This window comes from Xiphophorus couchianus, chromosome 20 (assembly GCF_001444195.1).
Source record: "Xiphophorus couchianus chromosome 20, X_couchianus-1.0, whole genome shotgun sequence".
Classification (NCBI taxonomy): Eukaryota; Metazoa; Chordata; class Actinopteri; order Cyprinodontiformes; family Poeciliidae; genus Xiphophorus; species Xiphophorus couchianus.
In genome coordinates this window covers 28651487-28676992 of record NC_040247.1, presented here as the reverse complement: position 1 = coordinate 28676992, position 25506 = coordinate 28651487, and the positions used below count along the sequence as shown (strand labels likewise).

Below are 25506 nucleotides of genomic sequence, written 5' to 3'. Positions count from 1 at the left end.
TCTTAGTGGTGACACATCGGCAAAGAACATCGGCAAATTTTTAAAATAAATTTAACAATTAACAAAACCAACTATTGATTTAAATTTTTGTTTGTTTTCTCATCAGACGCCCAGTAGGACCAGCTCGATTTGGCCGCCTTGTCGAAACCATTTCTTGTGATTTTTTTCTACGTTTTTTTTTATCCTGGCCTAAAAATTAGGAAAAGAAGAAACAGTTTAATTAATCTAAAAAATAAAAAAAAAACCTGGAAAATTATTTTTAATAGAAAGTTAAAGAAGTTACACTTGGTGTGACCCGTAGATGCCAAAGGTAACTGGTATTAAAGGGTCTCATGAGTTGTGAGTGTGAAGGCTGTGATTCAGAACAAACACTTCCCCACTTCCTACTTTGTCTCACATGAGTCACGCGTGTGTGCGTGCGTGTATGGGCGTGTGTGTGTGTGTGTGCGCGCGCTACGTGTGGCATGCTCATATTAGCAAAGTGCGCCTGTCTGCTCTGTTACGGCGCCACTCTGAGCAGAGTTCACAGACGGCGTTGGGTTTATGGCTGCAAGGCGACGGGGTTTACACAACCTTTGCCCTGACTGAGCACGTTCATGTGGAGGACTCCCATCTAGACTTTAGCAGGTGGAAAAGCCCTGATCACCTGTTTGTATACAAACAAGATCCCATAAAACTGAAGGACAACATGTACAGGCCACTGTTTGTCTGTCTTAGAAATCCCATTGAACTTCTGCTAAGTTCTTCATCTGTTAGTTCACGAGAGAATGACACAGCTTTCAGTATTTTTTTTACTATTTAACTGTGTAACTCTACTGTTTTCACACAAAATAAATTCTTATTAAATAATAATGTTCATATCAATATTTGTGAGGCCACCAAGCAGCGATGTTGATGCCAAAGTCTAGGCATGCAGACCAATGTTTACATGTTCTCAGCCAAAAGTCATAGACAGAGTGCATAGAAATCAGATAAACCTCCCATGTTAGCTCGGACATAATAGCAAGGAAATGTTCGCAAGGGCATTCTAGTGTGGACATGTTAGTGTGGACATGTTAGTGTGGACATGTTAGCTCGGACAAGTTAGTGTGGACAAGTTAGTGTGGACAAGTTAGTGTGGACATGTTAGTGTGGACAAGTTAGTGTGGACATGTTAGTGTGGACATGTTAGTGTGGACAAGTTAGTGTGGACAAGTTAGCTCGGACATGTTAGTGTGGACAAGTTAGTGTGGACATGTTAGTGTGGACATGTTAGTGTGGACATGTTAGTGTGGACAAGTTAGTGTGTACATGTTAGCTCGGACATGTTAGTGTGGACAAGTTAGTGTGGACAAGTTAGTGTGGACATGTTAGCTCGGACATGTTAGTGTGGACAAGTTAGTGTGGACATGTTAGTGTGGACATGTTAGTGTGGACATGTTAGTGTGGACAAGTTAGTGTGGACAAGTTAGTGTGGACAAGTTAGCTCGGACATGTTAGTGTGGACAAGTTAGTGTGGACATGTTAGTGTGGACATGTTAGTGTGGACATGTTAGCGCGGCCATGTTAGTGTGGACAAGTTAGCATGGACCTGTTAGCACGGACAAGTTAGCTCGGACAAATTAGCATGGACAAGTTAGCTCGGACATGTTAGCACGGGCATGTAAGCTTGGTCGAATTAGTATGGATAAGTTAGTTTGGACATGTTAGCTCAGACAAATTAGCATGGACAAGTTAGCTCGGACATGTTAGCGTGGACATGCTAGTGTGGACATGTTAGCTCGGACAAGCTAGCATGGACAAGTTAGCTCGGACATGTTAGCGTGGACATGTTAGTGTGGACATGTTAGCTCGGACAAGTTAGCATGGACAAGTTAGCTCGGACATGTTAGCGTGGACATGGTAGTGTGGACATGTTAGCTCGGACAAGTTAGCATGGACAAGTTAGCTTGGACAAGTTAGCATGGACATGTTAGCGTGGACATGTTAGCATGGACAAGTTAGCTCGGACATGTTAGTGTGGACATGTTAGCTCGGACAAGTTAGCATGGACAAGTTAGCTCGGACAAGTTAGCATGGACATGTTAGCGTGGACATGTTAGCATGGACAAGTTAGCTCGGACATGTTAGTGTGGACATGTTAGCTCGGACAAGTTAGCATGGACAAGTTAGCTCGGACATGTTAGCGTGGACATGTTAGCTTGACAAAAGCCCATTTGGAAAATCCTTTGCCCTGTCTACATTGTGCCGCGGGGCGTTTTAGTTTGTATAAGCTGTAGTTGTTTATGAATGTTAGTTTGGTTCAGCACTGAATTTCACTTCATTAATTGGGCACAAATGTTTTTAAAACTAAACATTAGCTTCATTAGAGATCCTGAGTTTAAATCTTGCTGTATAGAAATATCTTTGTTTAAAGCGTTCGCTGCAATGTTTTACTTAAAATAATTGTTTGAAACACACTCATTCTAAGCTTTACTATTTTTCATTTGCACTGAAAAAAGAAAACAGGTGATCCAACTTGGAAAAAAACTGAGTTAATTCATTTCAAGTAATCAAATTAAATGTATCCAAGTAAATACTATAACCTCACTAGGTTGTCACGTTAAACAAATGTACATAAGGTATATTTGACAAACTTCATTAGTTTACATGTAACAAATGAACTCAGTTTTTGAAAGATGGGGCTCCATTCTCTTTTTTGTCAGTGTGGTGGTTGTGTTGATTAGAACATTGCTTGCTACCAACTGGGTCAAAGGTTCTGGTTAAGAGCCAGGTTTGACCTCATGCATATTCAGCAGGCCCTGCTGCAGGGCAGGGGAGGGAGAGCACATCTGGGTTATAAACGACCACCGAGTCCACAAGTTTCCACAGACTGGAACTCACCAACAGGGCAAACGTGTGACTCAGGAAAAAAAACAAACAAACAAAAAAAAAACAAGAACGACATTTACAGTAAGTATGTCTTGTTTTTTCTCCAAATATTCTGTCCTAATTCTCAGACGGTTGATAATGTTTGAACCTGGAGGTAGAAGACATTAATGATTGTAGACACAAGCTTTGTTTTAGTGAAAATGCAATATTTAAAAATTCTAGGAGTAGCCATTCAAAACATGACTCCCCTTTTCCCTGTTGTTTAAATCTATTGAAGTGGCCATAATTTAAAGCTACGATACTTTATACAGCGGTCGTCTTAAAACAGCAACAAATATAACTTTTGAGGTAACAATTTATTTAATGTGCATAAGGCTGACGTGACAACGGCCGTGAACATGAAGGACTCTTCATGAATATTTATGAGTGTTTCTCATGAAGTGTTATTTGGTAAATAACTTTCCGCACTAAAAGTGTCACTAGTTACCGAAGGACACTTTATGGCAGCAGTCGTAAACATTCATGAAGACTCCGACATGTTCACGACATGTCATGTTTAGGACAGCGTCAAAGAAAGTGTCGCCACTTTTGATTGATTTAATACAAAATATACATTTATTTCAATTTACTTGTAGCAACCAATGGGCCACTGACAGTTTGGAACCTTTTAGGCTTTAATTTGTCTTTACCGCATGGCGCCATCATTTCTGTCTTCACTGACAGGCAGCAGCCGGAAATGGAAACCATGCAGGAGTTGATTCCATTTGCGAAGGAGATGCTCCGTCAGAGAGCCAACCGGAAGCTGCTGAAGGTGTACCTGCTGGGCTCCGTGCTGGCGGTGCTGGGCACTGCCGTCGGGCTGGTTGAGACTCTCTGCCACCCCTTCTCCTCAGGTGAGCCGCTGGATGCAGAGATGCTCCGCCTGTTGGCCTCGGAGCGGAGAGAAGTTGAAGCTGGTGCACAAGCACAGCCCACCCTGAAAGCCGGGGGACAGGAGGAGGAGGAGGAGGAGGAGGAAGAGGAGCTTGTTCCAGAGAGCCGAGCAAACACCCAGAACCCGACCCGGGCTAAGAGCCATAGACTCAGCCAGCGAAACCTGGCCAACCGCCTGCATGCTTCCTAGATTCACTGCGGTCAAAGCAAAGTGGCTGGAAATATTTATTGGAGACTGCTGCTGCTGCCACACCGGGTTTATTTTGGTGTGCAACTCGCACAAAAGACTGAAGTTTTTCAGAGTAATGGCGTCTGAACCGCCGTTACACGCTGCCGGCCGATGGCCGTGGCTTTGACGGACTGTCAGAATGCGGACAGGCACTGCAACGCTCACAGGTTTCTATAGTAACAGAGAGAGAGAGAGATTATTAAACAATACCTGTAAACCGCAGCACAAGTGAGTCTGTGAGGAAGTTACTCTGCAGCGCCACCTACTGGCAGCTGGTTGTGGGAGGAGAGGGAAGAAGTTTGCTGTAGATGTTATCTAACTGTAAATATTACTACATTTTGTTACTTTCTATTAAAAGTTTATTTTATTCATGTCTGATTTTCTCATGGTTTGTCTTTACAAAGAAAAAAGAAAACACTTTAAAAACACAAAGAAACTAAACTGCAACAAGGCACAGATTACCAAGAAATCTGTCAAGATTTAGAAAAATGTTCTGTTTCCTATTAGTGCAAATTAATATCAGTTCTATTAGTTCTAAATAATGATCTATGTACATGTTTGGACTGTGAATTGGAAGCCCAAGCGCCTGGACAGAATCCATACCTGCAACATCACTAGCAGTTTTATTGCTGTATAGCGGTTTTGTCGCTATACAGCAAAAATACAATTGTTTTTCATCAATTTTATTGATGAAAAACATACAGATGACTTCTTAAAGTCCCAGTAGGCAATGTTTGGCCCATAATCCCAAAATTCAATTCAAATTCAAAATTATTCTTTATTCTTCCCAAAGCGAAATCAAATGGAAAGAGAAGCTTTTCCTTCGTTTACGAGTCACCATAACAATAATAAAGTTTGGAGGCAGAAAGATCAAGGAACCTATAGGAATAATCTGTATTCACAACTCCAGTCACAGCATTAAAAATCATTTTACTGAGATCAGGTTTTGGGATCACCAGCAGGAGGAAAGAGTAATTACCTTGACTGGTTGATTCTAGTTAGCACTGGGAGAAAACAGAGGAGCTCAATCTTTTCAGATTATTTGACAGTTTAAAAAAAATGTATTTTTTTTAAAGTTACATACTGCAACTTTAACATTTGTGTTCCAAATTATTATGCAAGTGATATGTTCTCAGATTTTCTTAAATGCAAATGATGGTCAGTATAATTTTCAAGTCATGAACTATTACAGTATAAATCAAATTTTACTGAACAATGCTCCTCAGTATTTTTTTCAAAAATAAAATACTCAAAATGCACTGTTCCAAATTATTATGCACAGCAGATTTTCTAAACATTTTATGGATTATAAAGAACCTCAAACATTCATTCTTTGAATGTGCAGCATTAAGTGTTCACATGTACTAAAATCAAAAGCTACTTCATTGGTGCATTGTCTTGGTATAGATGATTTTGCTACTGAAGGTTCGGCTCTTTGTTTAAACCATGAAAGAAAGTGACCAGTCAGAAAGTCCATATACTTTGCTGAGGTCATTTTCACTCTGAAGGGGCCGACCAATGATTCTCTCCCCATAATTTCGGCCCAAAGCATGACTCCACCACCTCCTTGCTGACGTCACAGCCATGTTGGGATGTGGTGGCCGTCCACCATCAATCCACTACTGCGTCCATCTGGACCATCCAGGGTTGCACAGCAATCATCAGTGAACAAGTCTGTTTGAAAATTAATCTTCATGTCCAGCTGGGCCCACTGGACCGTTTCTGCTTGTGAGCTCTGGTTAGTGGTGGCTGAATAGTAGTTTCATGCGGTGCATGAACCTACTACCTTGTCATACAGCACTACACTATCTGATGATTTTCCAGCAGAGAGATCCTTTCTCTTTCCCATATTGCATAAAACCTGTGGCCTGATTAATAATGTGGAACATCCTTCTTCAGTAGATTTCCTTTAATTGAGCTCACGAGACAAACTAATCAACCAGCTCTCTGAAATTAATTAGAGTGATTCAAAGAGCCCTGACACACAATAAAATCTATAAATTTAATAGCACAACAAAAAATTTAATCTTTTTGACACTTTAATCCAATTTGCATAATAATTTTGAACAGTTTATTTTGAAGCAGTTTATGGGATTTTACTGTGTATGATTTATATCTGTTAAAACATTGTTTTAGCCATTTCCCCCTAAATAACCCATAAGTGAATTCCAGTCTAAACCCAGTTTGAGCAGTAAGAAATATATCGTGTCTTTGCTTCAGCCACACTGCAGGGCTGATTGTTTGCCCCGGCTCCGCTGCTCTGATTGGAAACAATGAAGAATGCAGAACGAGTGGTGAAAAAAAAAGTTTTTTGTCTTTTTTTGGTTCCTGACTGCTCTGGGTTCCACCTTCCACCTGCAGACCATGGCAGTGCTGTAGTCTGGCTTTAACTGTGACTCTCACTTCCCACTCTTGAGTTGTACCTAATAGTTGTACTGTTTACTTGCAGTCACACAAGTCATTTCTGAATGTAATTGACCATTTTTTAAAAACGTATAAAGACCAGTAAGAACAAAAACAATGACAATAGTCAAACACAAAACTTTGTTGTTAAAGCAATTAACACGTTAAGACTGAGACATACATCTCAATGTGGCATATATATGTAAAATGTTCACGCTGTTCATCTTATTAGTTTATTATATAGATATAATAAACTTATAAAATATTATAACTATAATAATAGTTAATAACTAATTTCTTTCACAACTAATCAACGGAGATCAGTGACAATGACAATTTAATTATTACAACAGTTCAGAAAAAAAACCAAACATACTTTAGGCAGCTTAGCAAATTTGTTACTAAGACCAGTGAATTCAATGTGAGCAGGCTACAAAGAAAATTATACGTCATATTTCCTTTTATGTCACCCAAAATTGATGAAATCAGGCCAAATCCATCGGTGGCCGCCTAAATTGTACTCCCACAAGCTGCTACTTTCTTTATAGAAAAAAAAAGACTGTACACATATACTGTTCATTCATTTTATTTCCTCTAAATTTGCATACTTACACTTTATGTCTGTACACTGTGAGCACATGAAGCAGGAGTCAAATCTGGACTCGTAAAGCTGCTTCTGCACTTTGATTCTCCAGCAAACAGCAGGTCTAGCAATGAATTAGTGAGAAACATCACACACTGTTTGTTTTTCTGTTTTTTAAAAATTAATTTATGACTTTCAAGACAAAGCTCAAAGAAAGGGTGCCACGTAGGGCCGAAAAAGATCACTGTTTATTCTATTAAAGGACTGAAATGTTTTGGAGGGCTTGCAGCAGAGTTACATCCAGCAGGTGGCGCCCTAGCAGATTCCTTTCCATGTGAAGGACGTTTTTCTTTCAGCAGCAACAGCAGAACTAAGGAACAATGTAAAGCTCTAAGCATGCCTCCACGGGGTAAAAAGCTTTATAGTAAAAAGGAGTTGATCATCAACAGTAGAACATTTACACACACTACCTGGAGCAGGATCACTTTTTAAGATGAATCCTTTCCGACTCAGCAGAAAACAACTTATTGGATGACCAAGGATAACATTTTCTTTTCTGTGTTAAAATGTTTAACAGCTTTTTTTTTTTTTTTTTTGCCAATTAAATTCTTTACATATAGGTTGCCATGACATCCCTCCGGTCCCCCCGTAGATCTCCCCCAAACGCCCAGCTCTGCACTTTAGCAAGAGCTTAGAGCACCATTCTAAAAAAAAAAAAAAAAAAAGTCAAATTAACATGACTGGGTTGATGAAAAGGATTTCTTTGGCTCTGTTTTTAAGGATTAGACAGGATTAGAAAAGGTTGCCATTAGTTACCAGAGCTAACACGCACTCTTCGCCAAGCCCCTCTCTGACTCATCTAAGCAATCTCGGGTTGAAAAGCAGAACAACAGAGGCGGGTTTTTATGTGGACAAGGGTGTAAATACATCCTGGTTTGAGTAATTAAAGTTTCTTTAATTACTTTTAGCTGTGTGAATGCTCAGCCCACAGATTTACTCTCATTCACATTTGCTCCAAGGAGGAGCTCTCCCATTGGCTCAAGATCCAATAGGGATGAATGATAAACAATTCAGGTCTGTACACCATTTCACAATCGCACTGTAACGAGTGAGGACAAGGATTTTTGTGTTGTAGAAAAATAATAATTGGATTTTCAAAACAGCTAAAGCTGATGCTGATCAACTTATAGTGTTGATTTTTTTCCAAGTGAGGTTTTTAAATGAAGTTTTTTTTCAGCAACAGTTTCCTTACGTGTAGAAAGTGTCAAACTTTAACCGTGAAAGAGTTTGGAACAAGTTTGTTCAGCTTCTGCTAAGAAACGGCAGGTTTGGTTTGGTCATCTGCTTAGAGCTTATAAGGAAACATGATTTATCACCTTTTTTTACTGGTGCAGGTAGTTTTTGTGGTGTGTCAGTGCTTCAAGTCCCTGTGGACGGTCAAACTTCACCATATTACAAGGAGCTGACAGCGGTGTCAGCATGGTTGCTTTCATGACTGAGCAAATGGATGAATCAGTTGTCTGAAGAAGAAACTTACCCTTCAGTGTTGTTGTATTTGCATAGTTGGAGAGGTTATATGAAGAAAAAAAAAAAGAATCACATCCTGTTAAAACATCAACAACAAATTGGAACAAATATCCAAACATGGAGCTACAGAAAGTCTAGGAAAAGCTTAAAGAAAAAGCAGAGGTAGAACGTTAAGGGGGCAATATTATGTGATTTCCAGGCACAAAGTACCATTTTATAGCACAATCAAGTAACTTATGTTATCTTCATTTATTATAAAAATGCTGTATAAATCAAATATGACTCAAAAGAAATTTGACTTGAATTTAATGTCTTGAAATTGGGCCTCTGTGTCTGTCAAAGTAAGCCTAGCTGTCACGAGGTTTGGGTGGATGTTTCCAAGGTCGGTTCGCCATCAACACGTCAGATCTGTAGCATTCAGCAGCGTACGCAAATCTTTTACACATGAGGCCACACGCTGCTTTAGGCTACTTCCTCTACAGCTCTGTCTCCGGTCTACAAAGCCGTAGACTGGAGACTGAAGCGTTGCTCGACTGCATTGTGACTTCAAAAAAGGAGCAAAAGATCACTGACCTCATTCAGATTAAATCTTTAATTCAACTTGTTTTAATTTGCATGGCACATGTTTACAATAGGGGCTGCACAGTGGCGCAGTTGGTAGCACTGTTGCCTTGCAGCAAGAAGGTCCTGGGTTCGATTCCCGGCCGGGGTCTTTCTGCATGGAGTTTGCATGTTCTCCCTGTGCATGCGTGGGTTCTGTCCGGGTACTGCAGCTTCCTCCCACAGTCCAAAAACATGACTGTCAGGTCAATTGGTCTATCTAAATTCTCCCTAGGTGTGAGTGTGTGTGTGAATGGTTGTGTGTCCTGTATGTCTCTGTGTTGCCCTGCGACGGACTGGCGACCTGTCCAGGGTGTACCCCGCCTCTCGCCCGGAACGTGGCTGGAGATGGGCACCAGCAACCCTCCCGACCCCATTAGGGACAAGGGTGAACAGAAGATGGATGGATGGATGTTTACAATAAGAGTCGTCTCAAGGCCCTGACCCAATTCACAGGCATAAACTCATTAAACAATCAAAAAGTTTTGTTCTGAATTTCCTTCTCCACAGTCATTTTGCTGAACCGGAGATGTTTGTAAACTACATTGAGGATAAATATGGTTTTATTACGGTTCAACAAAACAGCTCACATTCAAACTACACAGGTAGACCATATCCTGCTTCACCAGTTGAAAGATCAGCCATATTGCATAAGCAAGGCGGCAGAGTAGCGCTGGACAGATAAACACATCAGATTGAGCAGTTTTACTGCGAGCATGATCAGGTAATAACGAGCCGGTCTTGCTATTGCTTCGATGTTTTCTTGTCGCTAACAGGTGAATAGCGAGAGTTTAAATAATCTATTAGCTGATTCTGGAGAGGGAAAGTACGTGTGGCTCAAGAGAACAGCTGAAACAAATTTAATTACAGATTCAAACAAGCCCGGTGTTTCTGATGCAGGGCTGGACAGGCTACAAAAACTAAACCGTGCTTCTCCAGCTCCCACTGCCCTTCTGCTCTCCGCTAAAGTCGGTGTCGCAAAATTGACCTCATCGGATCAACCTCTACAAATAAAAGTTTTGCTGTCATGACCACTGGTCAGAGCATCGCGTCTGTGAACGCCAAACCAGGAAGTGGAAAGCGGTCCGAAACAGTCAACACGGATTGTCGCCGGCGCTGGCCGCTGGGTCCGGGGGGTTCCTGCTGACCGGCGTGTGAGGGCTGACCTTTGCCACTCGCTGTTCCTTGGCGTTTGCACAGTTGCAGGGAAAGAAAGTGCAGGAGGCGCAGGTTGACTTGCAGCACGGCAAGAAGCGGCAGACGCTGAGCCGCCACAGGAACCAAGCAGGCGACCAGCAGCACCAGCAGAGAACCAAGCCCCCCGCCACTACACCCAGGACGACGTATAAAGCCAGCAGAGACGAGGACGAGGAGGAGACTGCAGTCAGGAAAGGAAGAAAGAAAAACAATGGGGAGCTACAGCACCGTCCAAACGTTTGCAATCAGGAGTAGAAATGTCAAGTTGAAAGTTCTTAAGTTCTTAGACTCTCTTTTAAACAGCAATGAATCAAAAAGCTGTGAGATCAGAAAGGGCTGTCTCTGGTGTGAGGCCAAGTTTGCTTTTATTTAGATTTTTAAGTCAAGTTAAAACAGATTCGCTTTGTTTTTAATCTGCCAATTTTGAAGCAAAGTAACAACAAAAAAATACCTCAACAAAACTAAAATGTTGGATTAGAATCAGAATAAAAAGTCAGTCTCTTATTTTTCCATAGATTATTCTGCTGTCTCCTGTTCAATTAGTTCAATACATGCCAAAGATCTCGCTGAATCCGAGCGACATTTCCAACTCAGCTCTTAAAGGGGCAGTGTTATGTGTTTTCCAGGCACATAGTGACATTTTATAGCGCAGTCAAGTAACCATGTTACCTTAAGTTATTGAAAATGCTGCATTTATCAAATATGACTGAAAAGAAATTTGACGTTGCAATTTAATGACTAGGAATTGGACTTTTCTTATTTTTAAAAACTCCTGCTCTTTCTGAAACTCCGCCTCTATCAACCCTTTTAGACGTTTACACAGTTCCATCAGGTGTTTGCTAATTGCTGGTGGCTAGTAGGGCTGTTGTAAACGAATATTTTAGTAATCAAGCATTATTCTTACGATTAATCGAGTAATCGGTTAAAAAAAATAATAAAATAAAATCTGGCATCAATATCAGTCCAATTTTTCACATTTGAACTTCCCTAACAGTTACTTTTTTGTAGTTTAGAAAACTAACCTGTAACAATAACAGCTCACTTTCTAAGTTAACCAGAAGAAAAGTTATACAAAGATCTGAAATTATATTTAATTTAATAATAAAGAGGCAGGCTCACAAATACACTTATAAAAAATGTTTATACTCCAGCTTTTAGTTTATGTATTCATCTTCAGTCAGTTTAATAGATGAATTCTCACCTTGCCCCATACCTGTCAAGTTTTGGGTTTGAGAATGCGGGAAATGTCTATACATGTATACTTTCTATACATGTATAGAAAGTATACATACTTTCTATACATACTCATGTTTGTATAGAAAGTAAAGCTCCCCCAACAGAGCCAATATGTTGTTATTCAGTCTGTGTGTTGACCCATCTTGTTGCCTTCATAGGGCCGGAGGAAAGTGGTCTGAAATTGACAGTGTTTTTAGTTGATAAACCTGCCACTTTTCACAGCAGACAATAAAATGCTTCCAGGAACTCAGGCCAGCCAAAACAGAAATTGGTATTTGAGTAGACTTATTACGAGCTATATAAAACATGTATGGTTTTAATAACTCTTTAGGGGCATGAGCAATCCACCAATCATGACGTCCAAGAGGACGTTTGGAAGTTGCGATGTTTCTGCTGTCTGGAGTAAAAAAAGAAAAAAGATTATTTTTCAGACAGTACTTACCGGTTACTGACTCCCGCCTCACACTGCTGCGTGTTACACTGCAGTTCATACACCTCCCACCAACATGGGTTGGTAGACTCACCAAGGACAGGGTTGGTGTAGAAATCTGGGGCGGGCGTTCAGTGGATGAAAGCTGACCTGATGACCAGCCACAATTTTATTAAAATGATAAAATGGTGAAATGTATTTTAGCGCTTTGGGGTTTTTTGTTTTGTTTTGTTTTTGCACAAACTCACCTTTGCAGCCTGTCAGATTTTCCTCCAAGTCACTTCCATCTCCACAGTTGTCAACGTCTTTATCGTCACACACAAGACTGACGGGGATGCACTTTCCATTTCTACAGGTGAAGTAGGGCTCACTTCTACACTCTGATTGGTTGAACCCTGAAAATGTAAGTGTCAAGGAGTTTGCATTAAAAGGGAAACTGCCACCATAATGACATATTTTACAACTCACAGTGCTCTCCTCATTGAGAGCCCCACTAAGTGGGAGAAAGACTCCTGACAATGATTAGAAAGTATTTGTGAATTCAAAAAAAGAACTAAAACGCAGACAAGCTGTGGGGGAGCGGTTAGAAAGTGTGACTTAACAATTGTTGTCAATTAGGATTTGCTGTGAAAAAACGGCCACTTTGTAAGCAATTTGACTAGACAGTATTTATGACCCCCGATGCGTAGTTTATAAAATTGCAAGAGTAATTGAGTAAAAATATATATATTGTGGTAACGGTACTCTACTTGAAGACAGGTTTTGGTTACTCAGTATATCTGTTTGCAGCACTCAAAGCCCTTCATCAAAACTCTCACTTGGGTCATCTGAAGGTTTTTAACTCTAAATTTTGCCCTTCCTGACAGCAAAGAACTACAATACAAAGCTTTGTTTGTAACAAATGCATGGATCAGTTTTTTTTTTTCTTTGATTGATTGTGAGACATGTTTTTTTTTTATTTTAGAAATATTGTGCAGAATGAAGTCCTAGAAATTTGTTTAATATGGGATTCAAATGGCATGTACTGGAAACCAAGGTTCGTCACATTTAATGGAGGTAAGACTAGGTCATCTGAGGTAAGACGACTACAAATCTGAATCCTGGCATCAGCCGTAAGTTTGTCAGTATTTTGGAGAACTAATAAATTCAGCCAGAGTCCTAGAATCAAGTGCTGCTCCCGTCCCATAGTGCCGTCTCTGTGGATCAGAACTGATTTCCCCTGAAATCTCCATCAATTGCCAATGCAGCACGCATAGTTTTCTCACCACTGCCAATGACCAAATGACTGCATGTAGCCGAATATCCTGTCACGGGTCACATCAGGACAGGAACCAGAGAAAAATACAATGCTCAAAAAAATAAAGGGAACACTTAAACAACACAATATAACTCCAGGTAAATCAAACTTCTGTGAAATCAAACTGTCCACTTAGGAAGCAACACTGATTGACAATCAATTTCACCTGCTGTTGTGCAAATGGAATAGACAACAGGTGGAAATTATTGGCAATTAGCAAGACACACTCAATAAAGGAGTGGTTCTGCAGTTGGGACCACAGACCACTTCTCAGTATCTATGCTGTCTGGCTGATGTTTTGGTCAGTTTTGAATGTTGGTGGTGCTTTCACACTCGTGGTAGCATGAGACGGACTCCACAACCCACACAAGTGGCTCAGGTAGTGCAGCTCATCCAGGATGGCACATCAATGCGAGCTGTGGCAAGAAGGTTTGCTGTGTCTGTCAGCGTAGTGTCCAGAGGCTGGAGGCGCTACCAGGAGACAGGCCAGTACAACAGGAGGCGTGAAGGAGGCCGTAGGAGGGCAACAACCCAGCAGCAGGACCGCTACCTCTGCCTTTGTCCAAGAAGGAACAGGAGGAGCACTGCCAGAGCCCTGCAAAATGACCTCCAGCAGGCCACAAATGTGCATGTGTCTGCACAAACGGTTAGAAACCGACTCCATGAGGATGGTATGAGGGCCCGACGTCCACAGATGGGGGTTGTGCTCACAGCCCAACACCGTGCAGGACGCTTGGCATTTGCCAGAGAACACCAGGATTGGCAAATTTGCCACTGGCGCCTTGTGCTCTTCACAGATGAAAGCAGGTTCACACTGAGCACATGTGACAGACGTGACAGAGTCTGGAGACGCCATGGAGAGCGGTCTGCTGCCTGCAACATCCTTCAGCATGACCGGTTTGGCAGTGGGTCAGTAATGGTGTGGGGTGGCATTTCTTTGGAGGGCCGCACAGCCCTCCATGTGCTCACCAGAGGTAGCCTGACTGCCATTAGGTACTGAGATGAGATCCTCAGACCCCTTGTGAGACCATATGCTGGTGCGGTTGGCCCTGGGTTCCTCCTAATGCAGGACAATGCTAGACCTCATGTGGCTGGAGTGTGTCAGCAGTTCCTGCAAGATGAAGGCATTGAAGCTATGGACTGGCCAGCCCGTTCCCCAGACCTGAATCCGATTGAGCTCATCTGGGACATCATGTCTCGCTCCATCCACCAACGTCACGTTGCACCACAGACTGTTCAGGAGTTGGCGGATGCTTTAGTCCAGGTCTGGGAGGAGATCCCTCAGGAGACCATCCGCCACCTCATCAGGAGCATGCCCAGGCGTTGTAGGGAGGTCATACAGGCACGTGGAGGCCACACACAATACTGAGCCTCATTTTGACTTGTTTTAAGGACATTACATTAAAGTTGGATCAGCGTGTAGTGTTATTTCACTTTAATTTTGTGTGTGGCTTCAAATCCAGGCCTCCATTGGTTAATAAATTTGATTTCCATTGATGATTTTTGTGTGATTTTATTGTCAGCACATTCAACTTTGTACAGAACAAAGTATTCAATGAGAATATTTCTTTCATTCAGATCTAGGATGTGTTATTTGAGTGTTCCCTTTATTTTTTTGAGCAGTGTAAATTTTAGTGACCCTGGATTAGACCATCCAGGTGCCATTAACCTCAATAACTCCCTTACTGAATTTATGCCAATCCTTAGCCAGGAGTTTCAGGTAGGATTTTATGTTGCCCAATCTGGACCCATGAATACACATAACAATGACCACTGCTGTCTCTAATGGGATTTCAGACTACGCTCCTACATACCATGACCTGTTTGGTCTCACATCCCAGCTGACTCTTAAACACACCAAAAAAACACAAACTGTAAAGCCATAGAAGGTTTTCCTAAATGTGAATGCAGCAGTAGAAAGCAGTCTTTAACTTCCTTAGGTGTTACGATAATCAACAATAACGTCTTTATGGCAGGTTGCATGATTCTGTTAAGAATTAAAACCGTCTAATGAAATTAATTTCTGACAGGATGTGTTAAATTTTTCCACTGAAGAGGAGATGTACAAGACACCTTCTGCAGCAAAGTGACATAACTGCATGACATCTTTCTACTTTTACATTTCAGTTTGTTTGAACATGAGTTGAACCTTTATTCAGAACGTTGCTGTGTCCGTCCTACCCAGTCTGAAGGAGGTAAAGTCTCCAACAAAATCAACCCTGGGCTGAGTCCCCCGCGTCACCAGCCTTAGGGTCAAGTAGTTTCCTGTGGACAGAACTGGCCGGGGAGCAGTCTTCCCGCAGAGAGGCGGCCCAAGAGCTGGGGAGCTCCGGTCTCTTCCGTCATAGAACTGAAGGTAGGAGCCGGCATAACACGGGTCTTCTGGGCTTCCACCGGACGTGGGATCAAGTCTTGAGTTGAGAAAGGTGGAGCTACGTGAGGACTCTTGGACGAGAGGGGCGGGGCTTAAAGGAGCCACTCTGAGCAAACTGTAGACTAGGAAGAAGCGAAAGTAGAACTGGACCTTGTCTTTAGGGGAGCTGGCCTGCATGGTGAGGTGACAGTCTGTTCCCATGGTCACAAAGTAGTACTTTTTGGATTCCTGGTGTGACTTGACGATCATTCCATCTCTTCGGATTGTTTGGCCACAGAAATCCACCAGATTCACTAACAAAGAAGAAAAAAAAGTTACTGAATTATTCCAGTGAATAGTAAAATTATGGTATGAGGCTTCACCTGTCTTTTCTAAACAAAGGAAAAGAGCGCACCATTGGTTTTAATTCAGTTTTATTCATGCGGCGCCAATTCAGAACAAATATTGTCTTGACGTTTAAATAATTTTTGCCATATTTTTTGTAAAACTGACTTATCCAATGCATGATTCTTCCTTTTTTTCCAGTTTATGACCATGACAGGGTTTATTAGTTCTGTTTCCAAGGGGAACAACTAAATCCTCTTGCACTAATCTGTAAATATGATGCAAAGCCTGTGAGCCCTTGTTCATGTGAAATAGCTCAACAAATATAAAATATCAAAGGCAGAGGCCACACACCGAAAACTGTTCTTACTCTGGTCGACTCCCACTAGCTATGACATCATTTGTACATTATCACAACGTAATGTGACAAATCAAACATGAACTAGGTTAGTTAAACAAATCACTCCAAAACCGCTGGACATATTAAACATTATTGAATTCTGTCTTTAAGACTGACAAAATAAAAACAAAGACTTTAACAATGAATAATTAACAGCCACCTTAAATATTTCAATAAAGTTACAGATGATCATACTGGTTGTCCAAATAAATGAGCATAGTGATCAGAGTGGTGACAATCTGAGGAACAACTCAACGCTCATCTATAAGCAAAAACAGAACAGACGGTGGTGAAATCCAGCTCCTCCAGCCCCACATCCAGTCACTGGTCTACCAGCTACTGGCTCTGGGCCACAGGCCAAATAATGAAGAAATTTATGACCACCACAGGGTTTATTAGCTCTGTTTCCCTGGGCAATAACTAAATCTTCCTGGACCGACCTCTAGGAATGTCCCAATGGCTAGAGACAGGAGCCCCTGTTGATGGGAAATGGCTAAAAACAAATACGAAACATCAAGGGTGGTGTCTGCTTACGAAAACCGTATAGCACTCTGTTGACTCACCAAAGTCCTGATGTCAATAGAACATTACTGAGTGGAAAAGGGCAGCACTATGAGTTGGGACAAGCTTTCTTATTGGTGAGTCGTCTCATACTTTGTGTGTAAAAAAAACCCCCAAAACACTAAACTAATTCAGTTTTTATAGGTACAACAGTCATGGATCCAAATTATGTTATGAAATGGGCTAGCAAATTTACCAAAAATGTTATTTTGAACCCACAATCCTGCCTACTACTCTCCGAGTAAATTAGAAACCTTCTGTCGTTTTCCAACTTTGTGTCATTTGTGTGACATCAGTGGGGAAGTTGTGTGTCCAAATATGTCTCCTGTGCAAATATATCACCCACTGTCATTTGTTGGACTGCTGAATATCGGTTGCACATCATCCAACCTTAATTCTCACTTCGGCTTTGCGTGTGAACTGGTTGTTGCTCTCGAGTCTTTATTGTTGTGGTATCTCAAAAGCTCACATAGTAGCTGAGCTACAGCCCCAAAGCCCAGAGGAGCAGGAGAGGAAGCTGAGGACCAAAGAGCAGAGAGAGAAGGAGGAAGTTCAAAGCTTCGCTTCCATCCATCATTATGAGTGTTCCCCTACTGTCTGGAAATAATCACCATTTTAATTCTCAGGGGATTTTCCTTGCAAAATAAATTAAAGCTGAAATTATCAATATTTAACAACATAATATTGTTAAATAACATGTTTAAATTAATATAATAAATAATGTTATATTATTAATATAATATGTTAATTATTCTGTTAATTCAATGAAGTTACAAAGTCACTTATAAAAAGTTTATTCTTAAGAATAGAAACAGGAAAAATTGCTGAAATCGGAGTGAGAATGCAAAATGATGCAGAATGATTGATGCAGCATATGCAAGAAAGAGCAGAACAAAGCATTAGAAGTAGGAAAAAAAGCAGAAAACAGCTACAGTTATACAAAGTAGAAATTTTTTGTAATATGGTAAATTTAACAAAAGATGTAGCATAATTCAGCAGAAGCAGAAATTTATAGAAAACTGGACATATTTGAAAAAGTACAATAGCAAAATTTAGCAAAAGATATAGCATAACGCAGCAGAAGCAGAATATTTTGATCTATAAATTGCTAAAATTAATTAAAGTGTGCAAAAGACCCTTGTAGACAGTAAAACCAGTAAAAGCAAAAGGCATCTGCAGAAAGGTAGACAAGAATGCCGACACCCAGATACAAATAGAGCACAAGAGAGAAACACACTGAAAAAAAAAGAATAAAGAAAAACAGAAACTTAAGTGAGAATGCAGTAATGCAATATAAAGAACACCAGAAACACGTGCAGCCGTGTGCATGTGGGCAGATAAAAACAAACAAAACAGATAAAGAAAAGGCAGAGTCCTTTTGTCCGAAACACAGTGTTCCTTGTAAATTTCTTGTAACATTTTTGGTCTATAAAGTCACAAGATTCATAGTTTCTTTTAAGAAGGACATTTTAGTTAGATTAGTCTTTTTATTTTTCACAATGCAGAATCAGGGCATTTTCTATTTTTTTAAATATACTGTATATGCTGTTTGTTTGTCCTTAACGTGATCTTTGTTAGCACATTAGTTTCACTTTATACTAAACCAACTTTTAGCCACAAGAGATGTTTTTTTTCCCCGAGTAACAGCTGAATTCGTCATCATGTTTCTAATTAGTCAAATCGCAGACTGTTAAATTGAACATTTGTACATTTTAATGTGTATTTTCTGCCATTTTGGTAATATGGCAATGCTCACAGAACAAGCTGTTTCTGTTGCAAAAAGTAAGAAAAAAAATCAGTTTTCAAAAGTAAAGTATTGAAACAATTTTTGTTTCACTCTACTGAACATGTGTGATTACATTGAATTTTGCTCTGTATTCAACAAGTCATAACAAAACAAATTTGAACTGTCAAATATCTCCAGCAGCAACTTTGGAAAGCAAAAATATCTTTACTGTACATTTAAAATAATAATTTTATTGTTGTACTTTTTAGCAGCACAAATGCCTAAGCAGTGACCAGTCCCACCATTTTGGATGTCAAAGTTACGACACGGGCCATACTGTCCCAATTCACAAATGTTTGAACACTTGTAACCTGCACACTCAAACCTTTATGTGCACTTCAATTGAGTCCACACTTCATAGAGGGGCGTAGAATGCAGCCTGAGTATTGGGACTGGGCCATGGAAACATGCACACACATGCATGCATGCATGTACTGTATATGCAAGTTTAAGGAAATGACACATCAGGAAACGCCCTCTTCAGGGTGGAGATTAGAAAGAGGCCTAAAAACTCAGTCTGTCCTGTGATTGGTGAACTCTGTTCACAGCTTCCTGTTCCAGCAGGAAGCTGTGAACAGAGTTTAAAAGCTGCTGCAGGACTGCAGACATTCACAGGAAGCTGGACCAGCAATGGCTCTGCTGAAAGTTCTGCTGCAGCTGCTGGGGCTGGGTGAGTCGGACACACTGGACACTCTTCCACTGGCTCTCAATGCTATGAATTATGTTGATTTGTTCTTTATATATATTTTTTATTATAAAGCTGTCATGTTGGTTCCTTATTTCTACAGTGTGGATTTAATTTGCTAAGAACAGCAGCTTTCTTCTCCAGGCGTTGCAGTGAGCTCAGTGTCTCTGCAGAAGAGGATTATTGGAGGTCAGAACTGTAAAGACGATGAGTGGCAGTATCATGTGAAGGTCTATAGATATGATCACACAAAATATGAAATCTGTGGAGGTTCTCTGATTAGCGATCAGTGGGTTCTGACTGCAGCTCACTGCTGGAACTCAGATCCATCATGGTGAGTGAGGAAAAGTTTTACTGAAAAATCACCAATAACTGATTGTTCCTTTAATAATTGTCTTTTTTGCCTAGGGTTAATGAGGCACATGTAGGACTTCATCCTAAAAGAGCTAGAAAGAAGATGTATCCAATCACTCAACGTGAGGTTTATAGAGACAGCAACAGTCGTTATCATGACATCATGCTCCTGAAGCTGCCAGAAAAAACAACAATTCGACCAATCAAACTACCTGACTGTCCAGATACTCTCCCACTGTAAGTTTTATCTTCTCAAATTTCAGAATTTGGTTCTTGATCTGCCAGATGAGACTAAGTTAATCCAGGAAAATCTTTTGAGCTCTGGTCTCCCAGGGTCAGCGGTTTTTCTTAATGTGAAATATTTTTAGTGTTGTTTTTCTTGTGTTTCAGCGGCACCAAGGTTCAGTTTGCAAGTTATGGAGATGCAAGAGTTGGCTTTTTTAACAAAAGAGGTGAGATGATCAAGTTTCTCATTGTTCTTGTTATTACCTCAAAATGATTCAGATGATTCATATCATTTTTAAACTCTCTGCTACAACTGAACTTAGCAACCTTGTTGAAGTTTTGATCATCAAAAACTCTCAGATAGACTGCCTAGAGCTGAGAATTTGACCAAGCACACATTACAGGTCCCTCCCCTGTAAAGTGAGCAGGGTATGCATGAGCATTGATTGACAGCGCTAAGACCCTCCTCTTGGCTCTGATTGGTTGTGTTTGACCTGGAGTGGTGCACTTCTGCAGAGAGCAGGAGAAAAGGGAGGAGTTGGAGGAGATCAAGCTTTTCATAGATTATCTGTCTCATATTAACCATGGTGACATAGTGACAGTTTTGATAAAAATGTAAAAGATACATTTTATACAAGTAACATCCTGCAGTTTAATAACCACAGACAACAAGGTGACATCCTGAGCAAAATGTGTCAACACTTAAACAGACCTTACATGTTTATGATGCTTTTCCTCTACAGTCAAACATCGTCCAAATGATCTTCAGTGTGCAGAGTTTAAGATTGGTACACATGAAAAGTTGGAAAAGGAACTGGCAAAACACGAGGACTTTGAGTTCAGTTACCAGAAGTGGTACAGTGTGAGCAGCTCTAAGAAGGACACATCTTTCGTACGTCAGCCTTTAAACAATTTTCTGCACAAAATTTGGACATCGTTTCTATTTTACTGGATAAATCACAGAAGCAAAACAACTAAAAGCTTTGTGTTTGTGACAGGGCGACTGTGGTGGAGGATTTGTGTTCAAGAACAGGCTGTACGGCGTTTGTGTCTTCACTGGAGATCCACTGTATGCACTCAATAAACCAAGTGCTTTCCTGGATGTCTGTGCCTACAAAAAGTGGATAGATGACACAATTAACCAAAAACCCTAGGTTGCTAGGAGTCTGTATTGTGGATAAATGTTCCCAGCATGATAAAACCACAAAGTTCAAGTTAATCTTTAAATTTCAGTTTTCAGTTGATTCATTTTCTCATTTACAGCTGAATTATTTGGGGATTTAAGTTATTGCGTACAAGTTAATCTGTGATTATATCTTATTTCTCAATAAGTAACGGTACTGTTTGTAATAACCAGTAATAATATCCACTGTCACATGACTAGGAAATAAAAGGCTGTTTTCTGATCAGATTGTCTCTGTGCTTATTTCTGGTTGTTAGTGAAGAAAATAACAGAGTTTAAAATATTGAACACATATTGAACTTTAAAGGCTGTTAAACAAACTTAGAATCCAGAAAAACTACTTCCAGAACAGGAACATTAAAAATTTTAACATACTTAGAAAGTCCAGAGGATACTTACTTGCTTATACTTATTTAGCAACACAGAACAGGGATTAGAACAAACTTAGAATCCAGAAAAACTACTTTAGCAACTACTTTTTAGACTCCTATTCTACCAACCCAGAAGAGGAATTAGACCAAAAGATATTTCTTTTTTTTCCCTTCTTTTGCTCTTTCCTTTGGTTTATTAGGCCCGAGCAGCAAAAGTGCTGCGAAGGCCTATTGTAATCATAGTGTTAATTATTAAACACTATAATTACATAATGTTTAATAATAAACATCTAAAAAAAGTTGGGTTATTAATGGTTAAAAAAAAAACTTTTTAAAAAGTTGTAACTTTTAAAAACAGTTTGCTATATTTTGCTATATAGCTTTTACAAAATTTTACAGTTGTAAAATATAGCAAAATATATAGCATAATTAAGCAGAAATTTGTATAAAACCTGAAATATTTCAAAAAGTACAATAGTAAAATGTAGCAAAAACACAGCAGAAATGTCCAGCCGAACGTCTTGATATATGAATTAGCACAATTGGTTAAATTTAGCAGAAGTAGTTAAACACAGTAAAACGTATGGAGCATAATAATAAAGAAAACAGGAACTTAATAAGTGAGAATGCAATAATGCATGTTGTTCTAGCTAAGAGAATAGCCAGTATTAGATCTTTGTAGCTCAGGGTGATGAAAGTTAAGTGGAATCGCCATTAAAAACGTTTCTCTAACTGGAAGCTGACTTCCTCAAAATGATGAAAAATACAGTTGACCATCTGTGTCGAAGGTGAAACACACATTCTGTCAGAGCGTCCACATACAGAACAGCAGTCCTGAGTTACATCATTTTCATATAAAGTCGCTACATTTCTCAGCTAGTGGGTCACCATTTATGTTGCGACTGTGGCTGGTAGCACATTGACTGGCGCTAATGGAGTCTCATGCTGACTAACCAATAGGCAGAAGCTGAAGTCTGAAGGCACCGCCCCTTCTCATTTGCATAATGAGGCAGAAATGCATACAGAAATGTAAAAAGGACAGAACTAAACCGCATTAAAGAAGCAAATATGGTTAAAAAAAAAAGCAAAGGAAGAACAATAAATATTCAAATACATAAATACGTAAAAATAAGCAATTAATAAAGCTGAAATTAACTGATAAGGTAATTATTACAAAACTGATTAAATAAAACTAATTAAAATTATGTAGAAATTTATGTCACACTTTGTAATTCAACTACTGCCAACATTTATTTATCTACTGTAGGTTTTTGTGGATTTAGTCTTATCCTTCTTCATTTATATACCGGCTAGACTTCAAGGACTAATGAGTAACCTGCCTGTGTCATGTCAGGCATCTATTTTTTAGCTGAAAAAAATAAAATAAAACAGGCAACATAAACAGCAGACTGAGCTTCACTGACTCCCCTCTGCCTCCACAACTCTCTACGCTGCTCTACGTCGCAGCTGTTCATTCACCTTTTCGCTTTCAATAGGGATCAGAAAGTCTTACCCGATTCGATGGCTGAACAACAGAGAGAGTTGAAGCAGAGCAGGAGCAGCAGATAGCGATTCGGAGGCTTCAGCCCCATCATTCAGACTTCCACAGGAGGAAAGAAGAGGAGGAGGAACAGAAGGAGGAGAGAGGCACTGCGAGTCTCGGCTCCAACTCGAGCTTTTTAGTGGGACTATAACAGAAGTCTGTGGCAGGAGTTTCCACTGTTCATCATTATTTGTCCAAGGCGCTTTCAGTTGATCGGATTAGGTTATATTGCACAAACCTGCCATTTTATCCAACTGCTGAAGACTATCAGAACTATTAGGGAGAGAAAGGAAAGGACACATAGCGCCCCCTGTTGGTCTCTCTTCGTACTTCAAGTGTGGACAACAAAAAGTCGTTGCTTCCTACTAGTAAAACGTCCTTTTTTTAATCGCCGATTACTTTTTAATGTTCTATGCCTTGATTAATGAAAAAACCATCAACTAATTTAGTAATTAATTAATGTTAACTGGAACATGCAGACTTAAAAAGGTGATTTACTGAAAAAACAACACAGAGCAATAATTAAGCCAAAACTATAAAACAAAACAAAAAAAGCCCTTCTCTTTCTACTAATACATTCTACCCAGAACTCCTCAAATGGCATAGTTTTACCTTCTACTGGTTCATATTCTGTTAAAAAAATACATTTTTACTATTTATTTATTCATTTATCACTTAATAAAATAAAATCACCGTATTGATGCTATTTTAGAAAGATGACCTGTAGAGTTCTATGTTTGGATTCTATACCCATAATTTCTATTTTGAGCCTTTCATGTTGGTGCTCTTAACCATAATGTAGGGAGACATTATTAAAAGCTGCAGGTTCTTTTATTTTATTTTAAATTATTCATATTTCTGCAGTGCTAAAGGACTACACGACTCTTATAAAGTATGGCTACATGTTGTCTGATGCCATGTCTGAGCTCACCTGTGGGTAGGACTGCTCCTGGGAGAAACCCGCTGTGATAACAGCTTCTACATCTGTAATCCTGCTGAGAGGCGGGATTCCTGCTGAGGCAGAGAAATACACACTCAGGCTGGAAGGAAGGGACGGTTTATAAAAAAAAAAAAAAAAAAATAATAATAAACGGTCACCTATGGACACAAAACATAAAAGTAGTGAAACAATATGAAAACAAAAGCAAGTGTACAGTGTGTTGACCTACTAACATTGTTGCTCCTGGGGTGTGATGGACTGGTGACCTGTTTCACCCCGTCACCCTGCAAGCACAGGCGGGTTTAGATGAATGGATGGATGAATTTTGAGGAAGTTGAAGAAAAAATCCTCCTACCTTACTTAAATCTTTCCAGAACTTTCTGTAAGTAGCGTTTATCTTTGAAAACTTCTTACAGTTTTTCTCCAAAACAATTTCTTTAACAAGCATAAACATTTCCTTACAGAACAGCAGATCTGCCGTCATCAGTCTAAAACTTAAATGACTGTTAAAAAGATGGACAATAAAATGAAACGCTATGAAAATCTAAAGTTCCTGCAAAGAAGGCAACTGGACCACATCAAAGAGAGGCCCAGTTGCCTAATATTTCTATAATATTTAACTTCAAAAATTATAGTTCTGCAAAGTGAATACACCGAAAGTCACATACCAATGCCTGTTCTTAAAACCTAGTGTATACATTTCATAATTAAACTACGGAAACATGTGAAAAGTTTTGAGATTTCTTTTCTCTACCTACTTCAGCCTTGCAGGATCATGGGGAGGTTGATGCCTGTCTCCAGGGGTCAAAGGTTGAGAGGCGGAGGACACCCTGGACAGCTCAGGAGTTCAGACCATAACATTTTCTTTAAGAGTTTTGAATCTGCTAAAACAGCTGACATGTTGATGCAGGGGTTTGAAAATCATTTATGAATAATTTTTTCAGCTGTAAAAAATAAATAAATAAATAAAATAATAATAAAATATCTTTGGCAGCGGTTCCTAAAAGCCATTCTGGGTAAATAAATTAAGTAAGAGCTTGCACAATTTGAGGAAATGCTAATACAGAAATTTTAATTATAAACCTACTTAAAAAAACCTGTATAGATTTGGACACAATAGATTGGTCAGTCAATTTGTTCATTGGCCATTCATTAACCAAAACTTAGCTTATGTTTATATAAATACATCAGTTAGCTAAATATGTTCTGTGGATGCCAAATGCAAACTTACATTTCACTCAATAATTAATATTTAATATTAAAATCAATCTTTTCAAGCAGCATGTAGCAAAACAAACTGGCTGTTTTTCTCAGGTCAACGCAGCAAACAGAAAGGGGTTAAACAAATAATAATAATAATAATAATAATAATAATAATAAATAAAAAGTTTCCAATCAGTTTTGAGTAAAGATTAAATGCCCAAATAAAACACTAACCTCAAAACAAAACATCACAAACTGGTAATCAAAACTAT

General features: G+C 39.6%; 2 protein-coding genes across 4 annotated transcripts; one reads left to right on the top strand and one right to left on the bottom strand.

Annotated features, from left to right (window-relative positions):
* Positions 1–2769: 2769 nt before the first annotated feature.
* On the top strand, positions 2770–4390 carry LOC114134930 (G0/G1 switch protein 2). Its single transcript, XM_028001801.1, has 2 exons — positions 2770–2931; positions 3574–4390. Exon 2 carries the CDS (start codon positions 3587–3589, stop codon positions 3971–3973), a length of 387 nt encoding a protein of 128 aa, XP_027857602.1. The 5' UTR covers positions 2770–2931; positions 3574–3586; the 3' UTR covers positions 3974–4390.
* Positions 4391–9538: 5148 nt separating this feature from the next.
* ldlrad2 (low density lipoprotein receptor class A domain containing 2) lies at positions 9539–25460 on the bottom strand. Of its 3 annotated transcripts, XM_028003652.1 has the most exons (7): positions 24790–25460; positions 24265–24315; positions 24023–24102; positions 15467–15952; positions 12237–12383; positions 12001–12138; positions 9539–10503 (listed from the first exon to the last, which is right to left on the bottom strand). In XM_028003652.1, coding segments are annotated over exons 2-7 (1137 nt in total). In that variant the 5' UTR covers positions 24267–24315; positions 24790–25460; the 3' UTR covers positions 9539–10219. The 3 variants fall into 3 exon arrangements, with proteins under 3 accessions (XP_027859453.1, XP_027859451.1, XP_027859452.1); XM_028003650.1 differs by lacking the exon at positions 9539–10503 and having other exon boundaries at positions 11445–12138; XM_028003651.1 differs by lacking the exons at positions 9539–10503; positions 24023–24102; positions 24265–24315; positions 24790–25460 and adding an exon at positions 23062–23755 and having other exon boundaries at positions 11445–12138.
* Positions 25461–25506: the final 46 nt, after the last annotated feature.

Coding starts and splice junctions, on each gene's coding strand:
- LOC114134930 (XM_028001801.1), top strand. CDS start 3,587: ATGGAAACCATGCAGGAGTTGATTCCATTTGCGAAGGAGATGCTCCGT.
- ldlrad2 (XM_028003650.1), bottom strand. Junction 15,953..24,022: donor AGGAGCAGTCCTACCCACAG/GTGAGCTCAGAC, acceptor CTTCTTTGTTAG/TGAATCTGGTGGATTTCTGT. Junction 12,384..15,466: donor CTTTACCTCCTTCAGACTGG/GTAGGACGGACA, acceptor TTACATTTTCAG/GGTTCAACCAATCAGAGTGT.